Source organism: Anopheles coustani, chromosome 3 (assembly GCF_943734705.1).
Source record: "Anopheles coustani chromosome 3, idAnoCousDA_361_x.2, whole genome shotgun sequence".
In the NCBI taxonomy this organism is placed as follows: domain Eukaryota; kingdom Metazoa; phylum Arthropoda; class Insecta; order Diptera; family Culicidae; genus Anopheles; species Anopheles coustani.
Window position 1 is genome coordinate 21,770,667 of NC_071288.1, and position 12,259 is coordinate 21,782,925.

At 44.6% G+C, this 12,259-nt stretch overlaps 1 protein-coding gene across 1 annotated transcript in view; it reads right to left on the reverse strand.

Moving 5' to 3' along the window:
- The window catches only part of LOC131272633 (hemicentin-2), a 64,157-nt gene that overhangs the window by 30,849 nt on the left and 21,049 nt on the right, over positions 1-12,259 (reverse strand). Inside the window, exons 2-4 of the mRNA XM_058274451.1 lie at positions 6,629-6,664; positions 2,931-3,281; positions 2,551-2,661 (exon numbers count right to left, since the gene is read on the reverse strand). Of these exons, the coding sequence (XP_058130434.1) occupies positions 2,551-2,661; positions 2,931-3,281; positions 6,629-6,664 (498 nt within the window). The remainder of the gene's footprint in view (positions 1-2,550; positions 2,662-2,930; positions 3,282-6,628; positions 6,665-12,259) is intronic.

Sequence of the window (12,259 nt, forward strand, 5' to 3'; positions counted from 1 at the left end):
ACCGAATGAGAACCCCATCTTGCTTTCTTTTTGCATACCACCTCAAATCCAGGGCCAACAACCTACCGATCGGGGTCGATGTGTGTTGCAATGGTTAACCCACATTGCGAAAAAGAACCAAAGGCAGGCAAACAAAGAAATCATCCAGCTCCCACCAACCTTGAAATTGATTGTACCGTCAGTGCATGCGAGCGAAAAACTACGGATTTTCCTCGCCAATCTTTGCCCTAAATTCGAATGCAAACAGTTTACTTTCGATCAGCCTCGCACCCAGGCCGGGAAACGTGCGCTCCGCTCCAGCCGGGGTGGGAAAATGTTTTGTTACATTTTACGACCGTGCAGCGGCTACGGGCTATCCACTCAAGGCAAGGTTTCTACATCATCAACATCATCAACACTAGCATCATCACCATCACCACCACCGATTCGAGCTTCAGTGGCACCATCGTGCGCCACAGGAAGCTGCACCGTTACGAGAATTTATTTATTTTTATTTTATTCCGAGCTTCCTTTCAGCACGTGTGTGTAAGCGTGGGGAAGGTGGGGGGAGGGGGGGGGAAGGAGAAGAGCGTTGCGAAAGAGTTAGACCAAGATCGGAAGGATGAGCAGGACCGTACCGTTTCGGACGGCTTTTGGTTTAGTCTCCCGGGAGGATGTAGTATCCGTTGTCGGCTGTCATAAAATGGAGCACGGAACGTGCAGGATAAAAATGAAAGGTGCCGCAGAAAGAAAGCAAGGGGTGGGGACGATGATAAAGGCGGGGAAAATCGGGCAAACACTGGCGCGCAAAGCCACCGGACCAACGGGCGAGCGTCAATTGTTGACAGGCATTTCTCGCCCGCACGACAAACGAAGCGCCCCGCACTCAAGGATACTCGAGCCTGACGGACGAAAAACGGTGAGCTGGCGCCGACTTCGGGGGGGACGAAGCGTGATGATACCTGGCGCTCGAATTGGGTGATACACACCCGATAGAAAATCTGAGCGTCTCCCGGCCGGATCCGTGTACGAAACGGTACCCAAAACCGAGGACATATGGCCCTGCACTCGACGGTCGGCACGAGGATCGCATGGTATGTGTTCAATTGACGTTTGTGTTGCCGTTTCTGGTCCGTTGGCTCAGTAATCGATGGCAAGGGGGCAGAAGCGAGGCAGGCAGAAAAAAAGACTCAAGTGTGTCCATCCATTCGCTTTCCGTCGGAGAGGAAACAAAACATTTGATAGCACGGGCACATTACGTCCGTGCAAACGGACGACTTTTTTTTTGCGACACAACCCGGCGTGAGACGTGATCCAGTTTTCCGGCTTGCGATACCTGTGAAAGACACCCCATCGAGCAAAGCCACAGTGGAAGCGAGAGCAGGAGAGTGATAGAGCCCACCAGAAGGAAGCTGACAGTCATGTGGAAGAATAAAAATGGGAAAGGACGTGTTGTTGCACGATTTCGATTTTTCTGGCCGTTTTATGGCTACGTCATCTATTCCGGCTGCCCGGAAGGTTGCGAGCTGATCGATTGCTGCAAACCTGTCCGCTCGCACCGGGATTGATGGTAATTCGTTTTCTTATCAATGCCGGAGTGATCTGGATTGTTCGGGCAGTAAAGCAAAAACAGGAATAAAAAAACACGGCGGCGCATCGCAACGGATCGTCCGAGGCGGGAGGGTTTTATTCGGGTGTAAATTAATCGAAATTATGCAGAATTCCTTATCCCTTTGGCAAAAAGGTGCGCCCGGATGAGCCGGCGCAGCCATGGTGATGTATCGAGCTCTGGGGATCTCACTTCCGTTCCGGTGAGCACTAAACAAGCCATCAAGAGCTACTACCTTTCGTGCGCCATAAAAACTGAGTTTTCCACTCTAGCGCACTGGTGCATGCCTCCAGCGCTCCTTATGGTTCCCGGCCTGCTTTGTTCACCAAGAAAATAGTACCTAGCCGGGGTCCGAAACCATCATCATCCCCGTTCGCAGCGCCAACCAGTTTCGGGAAATGGAAAGCGTAAAACAAAGAAAAACTTCATCCCTACCGGCTAATGTCCTATAGGTAGGTTATTTATTACAAGGGGGATGTTTTGCGAGACAACTTCGACGGGTTTCCTTCCCGGAACCCTGGTCCAGTGGGTCGTACGTACGTCGATATAAATATTCATATGCAATATGTGTATGATCCATCGTGTGGAAACGGGTTCAATGAGCAGGTCCTGCCTACAAATGGATTGAAATGAATCTCCCGTCTGGTCCGGTGCCTTACGGACGGGATCTACGCTGGTAGGAGTTTGCAATGGCATTTTAATGAAAAGAGACACCATAAAGGGTCCAACTTTACGGTTTCGAAGGAACATTTCCGGGAAAGTGGGCTATTTTTCAGGAGAACGTCATGGAGATGATACTCGGGTGCGAAAAGTTTCAGATGGATAAAAATGGGAGCTCATATTAGCATCGATTTCAAAACTCACACAAAGTCCAATTGCAATCCGGAACAAAAGGAAAGGAGCGACGGTGGGGGGGGGGGGGGGGGGGGGGGAATTTATTGCGAAATTAGTTGTATACGTACCTCCGGATACCTGGCACGATAAGAAAAGCTCATGTCCCTCTCGAAACGGTCCGGCAACGGTAGAAATCTCCTTGCCCTGTGTGTCGAATATCCTTGGCTCCTCCGGTGGAACTGAAAAGCGAGTTCACACGAAATGGAAGTATTAACATTTCATCGACACGGGCATGCTGGGAAATTGGAAAAATGCTCGCAAATTCCCGGTACCAGTCAATATGGTTTGCTGTTGTTTTAAAATCACCGCTCGAAGCGATGAATGTGTAGCGAATATTTCTAGCAAATCCAATATAGGCTGGTACGTATTTACGTGGGACAATTTGAGCAAGGCCATTTCTGGAACAACCTCCGATGGAGGCGCCCGGTGTTCGATGAGGTTCGCTTACCGGCTAGCGTCAAATTGACTCGGTAGTTGCGCGTGGGCGAATCGAAATAGTCCACCCGGCACCGGTAGACGCCACCGTCGGACGGTTTGATGTTGCGAATCTGCAGGCGGGCTTCGCTGGGCGTCGCGCCGACGGAGAAAAACAACCGCTGGCCGAGATCGTTGGCGATGGTCGAGTGCTGGGCGGCGGTAATCGGGACGCCGCTGCGGGAGTCCAAGCTGTACAGCGGGATGCCGGTGGAATCCTTAAACCAGAGGACCAGCTTGACGGCATCCTGCGCCGACGGTGCCGTGATGTTGCACGGCAGCTCCGCATCGTGATCAATCGCTGCCCACACGTTGCGCGCTGGAACTGCGGGAGGGAAGAAAGACGAGCGATCGGGTGAAGGTGTGGTACGGTGAAGTGGAACATGGAAGGAGGAACAGAAATATTAGAATTTTGAACACGGGGCCAATTTCAACAAGCAATGCAAACGAATAGAAATCCAACGAGCATAAAGGCAGCAAATGTTTTCGATTTTAGGAAAATTTTATTTTAACAACAACAAGCAAAACAAATTCACAGCATGCGGTGAATATGTAGTACAGTACTAGTAAATAACATTAGAAAACGGCAGGCTTATGAACTTTGAAAACAAGAATAATGAAAAGGAAAATTGTTTTGACTGCGCAAGAACAAAAAACTGTTTAACTTTCCAAGCAAAATCAAATTTTTAAACATTTTGAGAACAAAACAGATGAACGGTCCAATAAAAACCAATAAATCACAAGCTGTGTGCAATAACTGTGACTGGTATTGAATCTGTAAGCAAATATTTGCCTTTTTTACCTAAACTTTTCAACATGCAATTCATAAGAAGCAGAATTAATTGAAAATATCAAAATTAAGTTAGTTTACGTACACAAACTGAATATTTCTTGAAATCATATTAAACAATCAGCTCCTTATTTTAATAATAAATTGATTCATAGACGCAATTAAATGTATTCCAACAAAAACCACCTAAATGCAATGCGCCATTGAAATAGTTTTAGATTGTGTTATTAAAAGTCTTTGGTTGCTGTCATGCATTAAGGATATTTTTCTACACATGTATAAGTATTTACATTTACAGAGTTTAAGTAAATAATTAAAATTAATCTTCGTTATGTATGAAACTCTTCCAACCCTTCATTCACCAAAGATCCAAAGACTTTCAAAAACAAAGAAATCTGTAGACTCAAAGGTCTTTATCATTCTAATACAACTTCCGAAAAGAAAAAGGAATCCATTGTTTGGATTATGAAACATTGTAATGAATACGCCCGAAACAAAGAACATGAAAGCGGCCACAGACGGCCCAAGAAAGCTGGTGAAGGACCTGCAATAAATATAATTCGAAGCATTACCGACCCTCAACCAGCCACTCAGCGGAGTATCAGACGTAATGCTTGGCTGGAATAATCCCGTCCGCCACCACATCCTTCCAGCATTAATTATTAACTGGAGCCTTTCGCAGCGTGCGCCCACATCGCCCGGTTCACGAGGAAACGCATTAGCTGTAAGTTGCGATAGTGGCCAATATCAGGCCGCACTCCCGCGCTCACATCCCTCCTAATCCTCCTCGAGGTTTTGAGGGGAAACTCGAGACACTGCAATTTTGGCGCAACCGTATCTAACCCCGAAATCCACTAAATAATGCAAATAATTGCAAACGCAGTTACCCGGCCACGGCACATGCTACCGGACCAGCCACCTGTGTGTTGATGGTGAGTGAGTTTGCGTGTGTGTCCCACATTATCGTATCAAAACTAAACCACTTTTCCTTTCCCCCGGCCACACCCGGTAAATGGTCCACGTGATTGGGATTTTCCCTGCGTGTAGGCACGTGTAGATGTACTTGTGGCCGAGCTAGTCCCAAAGTCCGGTTCATTAATTTTTAATCTCCTTCGCACACCTGTTTGTCGGTGAACCGCTCGGGTTTGAGGTTTTCCCTTTTGGTTTTGTTTTGCTGTTTTTTTTTCGGTCAAGGTACCCAACCATCGGCTCCACCCATCGCCTTCGGCACGAGCTTACGGAAAAGCCCCATGCGAAACCGGCTGGGAGGGAGGCTAGCCACTTTGCTCATTATCCCGAAAGGCTCGTAAAACATAAATCCCAACAAGCTTGATGCCGGCATACGGTTCGGTCGTGCGGCAGGACAGCTTGCCCACGGGAGTCGTCGCTCAGCGGGCCCACCTGAGCATACGGGTGTGTAAATTACAAGCTACCGAATTGGCGGTGTGTAAAATTGACGATGGCATGTGGAAAACAGAGGCTGCACAAGCAGCGAAAGCAAAAACGAAAACAAAAACGAGCCGCTCACATCTTTCCCTCACCAAGCGACCAAAGTCCGGTGCAAAACAGAACCGGTGCCAGCATGAGCGTAAAATTGTTGTTATTTATCCCGGGGAAAGCTTCATCTTTTCGGGGCCGCGCCGTTCTAGCCCGTGAGCTCCAAGTGCAGTCGGCCGCCGGGGTTGACTTGAGCCCAAGCGTCATCGCCCGGGCGTACGGATGGGCTCTGACAGGGAGTTAAACTGATGAAAAACCGTCACCTAAGTACCATGCACAGAAGGACCATCGCGTGGGTTTCCGAAAACGTGGCTCAAAAAACTCGAACAAATGTGCCAAAAAAGTCCACGTGGACGATGGGATTTTCTGCAACGGGGAGAACAAGGATAAAATCACAGCAGTAACAGCATATTGTGGGAGCTTATTTTGGTTGAATGTTAAAAAGGATTAGAAGATTATGTTGAACGTAGAAAAGCTGCTCAAGCGTACCGGTGGAACAGTAGAAAAAAATGCCCGACAACACTGGCACTGGGATTCGACTCGATCATGTACTCGTTCCCCGGAGCTGGAACACATTGCTTTTTTATATCCTCTCTCCGCCCCATGACTCCATCCTCTGCGACGCCTGCATGCAAGAATCCTTTTTTGGTTACGCCGACACTGGTACACTCCGTAAGACGATGAAGAGTGTTTGTCTAGCGGCTTTAGGTACATCTGGGGCGCAAAAATCAACCAACTCCGTTTCGAGAGTGAGCGATATGCATCCCTTAAGCATGGCAAATAATTCTGCATGACCTACATGGGCCCGACCAGTTGGAGCGCAGTTTGTGTACTTTATCAACGTGGAGATTACGTGGAGATGGAAAGTGGTTTGCTTACAGTTTTGGATTTAATTTGAACGAGTTTCAGCTGTGTTTCGGAAAAATCCCTTTTAAACACATGTTTCATTTATGAAAGAAAACTTTTAAATAAACATTTTCATAGTTACTTGAAAGAATGATTCGAAAAGTATACAAGAGCATGCAAAATGTTTAATTTTTACGTGACTTTTTATGATATGGATATGATCTGTTTAAGAGATAGGAGACCTGTATAGGTAAACTTTTGAAGATAATTAAAATATACAATGGGAAGAACGGTAAAACCAACTACTACATTTATGAGCAAGTAAGTCAAATGTTAAATCAATGATCAGCATACTAAAATAATACTATGAAAGACTATGAATTTTTTTCCAAATGCAAACTACGTCAGTTCATAGTATAGTGAAGAAACTTTTTGCAACATTGCTACTACTAGAATAATTGCAACATGGAACTAGTACAAGGGATAAAGAGCGAGCGAGATTAATCTTTCCATGGTTTGACGCAAAAACAGTTACATACTGGTATCGACCGTTGCGGTTGTTGGTGAAAATTTTCCTGCAGACGAGAAAACATAAACATCAAAGTAAAACTGTACCGACATTTGATTTTGCTACCGATAGAAATACATTTCCCGGAAATGATGCAGGAAATCCTGATGCCCCGTAGGCGATTTGCCTCCATGTTATATGTACAATGAGGGAGAATGCAAGTGTTGAGTTTTTCATGTTGTGTGGTGTTTTTTTTTTAAATATTTGTTAAATTAAGGTGATTTGCAATACTGGAACTTTAAATAAATCATACCATCATAACAAAACAACAACAAAAATAGGAATAATAGATTTATTTCAACCCAGATATAAACAATCTCGTTTCTTCGAAATGATAGGCGAATGTTATAGAGTTGAATTGGAAACCAAGTTAAAATTTATTTCTCGTCTCGTCATGATACACGAACTTGCATTCCGAAAAGAACATGGTAAGCGCATGCTAACAGCAACGTATCAAATAAATGTGCCCCCGGCACAGCTGAAATTCTAATCTTAAGATTTTCTGCAGTGACTTTGTCTGACGGTTGATAAATCTGAACGCACTGAAAATAACGAACATCGTTCTTCCGAAGAAATCGTAGGAAATAACCTTGCTGATTCGAGGAAATCAGCGCTACGTTCCAGACCGTACGTTGACAAGACAGCGCACGGGTAACATACTTTAGGCACATGTTGCTTGCACATGTTTTTGGCACATGACTTCCTTACCAGTTCGTGGACTTTTGCAAGCAAAGAATGTCACTCTGGCATCGAACAAAAAAGAAGATAATAATATAGCCTAAAAATGGAACCAAAACTGACGTCTTGAGATGTGAATAACAATTTGCAGCAATGTTTTGTAAACCACGAAAAGGATTGATGTATTAGCTCACTTGGGAAGATAAAACAACAAATGTTTTATGTATTCTCTTTATTGGGATTTTCTTCAAACAAAATAATCCATATCGATATTCAATCGAAAGTGAGTTATTTATGTTTACAAACAAAAAGTTTTATTTTGTGTAGTAAAGTAAATTATATATTGTCTTCATCAGAATGAAATAAGTTAAGGTATATACAAGAAAATAATAAAAACATATGATTGTTAACAAAAGTCTCTGTAATAAATCATCCAATAGCTTTCAACCAAATAACTTGTTAGAGTGCATGTATGTGCTTTGAGTTTTTAAGAAATTGGTGTTATTAGAGTATGGTTGGATTGTAAACATTTCCTCTGCCATGCACAGTCATTTCCAGGTTTACTCCGGCGTCGGTGGCACACTTACCTGGGGAAGAAAGAAGAAAAATACAAAACTGCGTTATATTTGGTTCGACATGGCTTCAATTTAGACTGTCTCGTGCATCTCAGTCATCATTTGAAAAAGAACTGTAAAAACAAGTACAAAATGCGACGGAAGATTGGTCTACCTTCATTAGGCAAGTCTCTGGAAAATTCCGGCCAGAGATCAACTCGCAAATCACTGAGGGCGCATCGCATCTGCAGCTGGTTGGGAAGATGGCAGCGTTGGACAAACGTACCGCTGTGCGCAAAATTCAATCTAAAATAGCACCCTACGAAGACGATGATTGCGCCGACGATGGTGGCAGAGAAGCCGTCGGAAGGACAAAGGCGGGAAGACCGTACCGTACGCTGTGAAAATGGCTGCACACACAAATACACGGCGTTGGCCGCATACGGAGAAAACCATTTGACACTCTGTCGCGACCGGAAACGTACTGTCAACTAGTGGTGGGGAATGGATTTCCATAAGGAAAATGTGCCCCCAACGAACGACCACGACGCTGTAGGTATCGCGTTGTCTCTTGCAGCGAGGAAAATGAGAGCGCGATGAAACCTCGCCACGGAACACCAGACATATTTATGTGGTTAATAAAGGCGGGATGGTTTTCATTTACTTGCTGGTGCTGGTGAAAAGCACCACAGCGTTATCCGTCTTATGCGATTCACTGGAAATGGCGTATGGAGTCTTCTCTAGAGGAGCATTTTGTTAGCGGGTTAATTTCAGTCTAGACGGATTGTTAAATCAAACAGCGTATTACTTAATGATGTGTCCGTCTACTAAATTTTCATTTAATCAATAGTACAATTTTTATTGTTACCAAAAAACTAACATACTTCATTTTTCAAAAAGCATGTTGTAAATGTCCATACCTTGAATTGGGATTAAATGAACAAATTGCCTGAACCATTTCATTTTAATATCCAACTGTTATGGTAGTAATAAGCATTTGATGGAATTTTTCACAACGCTCTACAAATTTCGTGCGTCAGAAAACGAACTAATATACAAAATCATTCTACAACGAGATGTAGAAAAAAGTAAGGTGCCTTATGTCGGCATCATTATCACTGAATAGATTACGCTTTATTTGATTCTTGTTTACTAGAGTTTCATATTTCATGGGTATAGTTTAGTCTTTTCTTCGGATCGTTTTAAGCTTTAACGGTTATAGACTTAGACAATGGCCGTGAAGCGTGAAAGTACTACAGAACCGGGCACAGGGGTGTAAAACAGGGTAAAATGGAAAAAAAACCTATTCAAATATTCATTACGATTATACGAAGGTGCAGCCAACGAGTTCTGGTTTTGTTTTCCTCGAACGTGACTGAAGACATCATCATCCGGTATTACTACAATGTTTAGTAGCAAATGTGTTTTCTTCTTGTATTGTTGTGCTGTTTGTGTCGGCACGATCGGCTTGTTCGTCATTGTCGTGAGAGCATTACAACCATCGTCTATCCTTTGATGTCGCTCGAAGCGTTGCAGGTGCAGCAAACTGTTTGTCACCGTTCGACAACTGCATCGGTATTGTCTTACGTACGTTGAACCTGGTATTGTGTGTAGGTGTAATCTTTTCCATCGACATCGAGTGCAGGTGTAATCTTTTCCACTTCCGAGCAAAGGATTCATGGTTGGTATAATTACTCACTCTTAAGCTTTTGTTCCCATTGGGAGGAACATAAATTCTTCCTAACGACTCCTTTTACGAATAAAACAAGGATTATTATTTGCTTCTTTGAATTATGCACAACATTGCAATGTCTTGTCTATGCAGAGGCGTTCGATAAGATGTGTTTTCGAGGGAACCTGTCGCCCCGTCGCCAGCAACTTGAAGTATTTTGGCCCGCCATTCAGTTTGCCAAGCCAGCGTACAGCCGGAGACAAACATGTCCCAAACTGGTGCGGAAAAGTTTTGCTTGCGTTCGGTATTTGCCAGCTTCCGGGGTAAATTGATTTATTTATTTCCGGCTGTCGGGATTTGCTATCGAATCCAGCTTGTCGCCCCGTGTTCGCCTCTTCAGTGCACTGGTGTTGATATGTTTGTATGCACAAAACAAGTTGTTTCGAGGGTGCAAAAAAAAGGAAAAATCACCCCCACCCGGAAAAAGTTATTGGTACATTTCTTGTTTGGGAAGACCAAACTGGGGGAGTCAAAAAAAAATACACACACATTCAGTCGGAGTTCAGCGTACCGGTGACCAGTACCCGGACTGGACACGACACCAAACTACTATTCCCTGGGCGCGATCAGGCTGTTGAGCCTGAAATTGAGTTTCCAAGTGGTAACTTTGCCTTCCTTCTGCTCCGTCCGGCGAAGTTGGCATTTGGCTTCTGCGAAGTCAGCTTAGTTTTTACTTTTTTACGGAAAGTTATTTTTCATCCATTCAGGGTTCATTTTGGGAGAAAAGAATTTGACGTCGTTTTTTTTTCCTTCCTTTGGTAGCCTTCCTTTCAGGCCAAGCCATCGGTTTTGCACCCATCCGGTAAAGTCGGAACAGGGTAAGCAATCGAACCAAGCATCCTGTAGTAGGTGGGCAGATTTTCCTCGTCCTTTGAATCTCTCGCCCCTCGCGCTCACCACTCCCTGATGAATTCAATCAGAGAAGTTAAATTAAGTTATCGATAAAAATCGTCGAATGTGAAATAAACAACTTTTCCAGCTAGTGCTAGTGTTCGGAGCGCCGCACCGGATTTCCTATCCCGCATCGAGCGGCTTTCGGGCACAAGTGACGCTTCCTTTCCAAGCGGAGACGCTTTCCGGCTGACCGAACACGGTGTTTTGGGGCTTCAAGTGCCGCCCGGACCCTCTGCAGACCCTCTTGCGGCGGCTCGAGGGAAGAATAAAACGATTTTATTTTCCCAAGAGCTATAAATTTTTCTCACCCTCCGTGCGCTCTTTCATTGGCGGAAAAAGGAAACATTTGCCAAACGTAAACAAGTTACTTGCCGCCCAAGCAGCGTTCGTTTCGCGTGCGGAGAAAAAAGTCATCCGGTTCAACTAGTCGTGAGATGTTGCCTTACTTTGGTCACTTTTGGGGTATTTTTTTTTTATCAACAGCCCGCGTATTAATAGCGCTCACAAACACTCGCCCTTGCTCTATCTGTCCGTCATTGAATACCTCTTTTTTCCAAACGGACTTTCACTTCCCTTGACGTAGGACGAGGGGCCCGTGCGTCTCCTCGCCTTCTCCGGGGGCCTCAGGCCTGTGCCTTATAAATACACCACAACACAAATATTAATTGAGAGTTAAGATTATCTGATTGATGAAAGGCCCGAGATTAATCTTTCTCCATTCACAACAGATTCTCTGCGGCTTCGGCCGACCATCTGCATGAGGGTAAACAAGCCCGGCGGGCATGTGAAGGACTTCCGAGTGTGCTAGGTTTCTAGGGGGGAGGCCTTTCCAAGCTAACCTTCCTGGACCGAATCGGTGCAGATGGGAATTTTCTTCCCTACCGACCAGGGATAAGATGATCTAATAGGCTGGGAAGGGAAGAAAAACAGTACGGCGAACTGGACTCGGATGTTTACAGAGCGTGTTATTGAAACATGCGATCTTAAGGTTCATCAATCTGCAGAACGATCTGCCCGTCGATCGATGGACATGATGTGACTTTTATTACACCCGGGTTTGTTTATAAATCAAGCAAATTTGTTTTCCTTCCTCCAGTGAAGATGCTGTGAGCAAGAGCATCGGTTTATTTTTGGACAACAATGGTGCGAATGATGTTTCGTTGCAAGAAGAGATTTGATTATTAAAGGTGAGATATGGGATTTATGCAATAAAAGACTTTTTAAAGGTAATTAAAGGCCAAATAGATACCTTTTTGAAAGGGAAAATTGGAAATAGAGCGACGTTGTATTTTAGTTTTAGGTTAGTTTTTTTAACATAAAAACTGAAAGCTAAATTTATGATCATTGGCTTGCACTCTCGAACAACATTTCTTCCTTAGTTTTCCTTTTCTGAATCGCCATAAACAACATGATCTTTAGCTCGGTCACTCTATCTATTTCGAACGCTAAAACGAAAAAGGCGCTGTGACTTACTACCATTTTCCTCCAAATGCCACCCACCGGGATAGCTTTATTGGTTTTTCTCGACTCTACTCCTCTTCCCCTTCCTCCTCCATCGATTTGCGCTAACGAAACGAGCACGATTTGGATATTTATTTTCTCAGTTCAATTAAGAAAACTAGCATTCGGGGCACGGGGCCGGCGCACGGTGGCGTGGCTCGAAGCGGATCTCCGTTCTGCGTCAAAACGCCAGCGGTGACCAACAAGGTATCCAGTGCATCGCGTGGAGACACACCGACGCAAC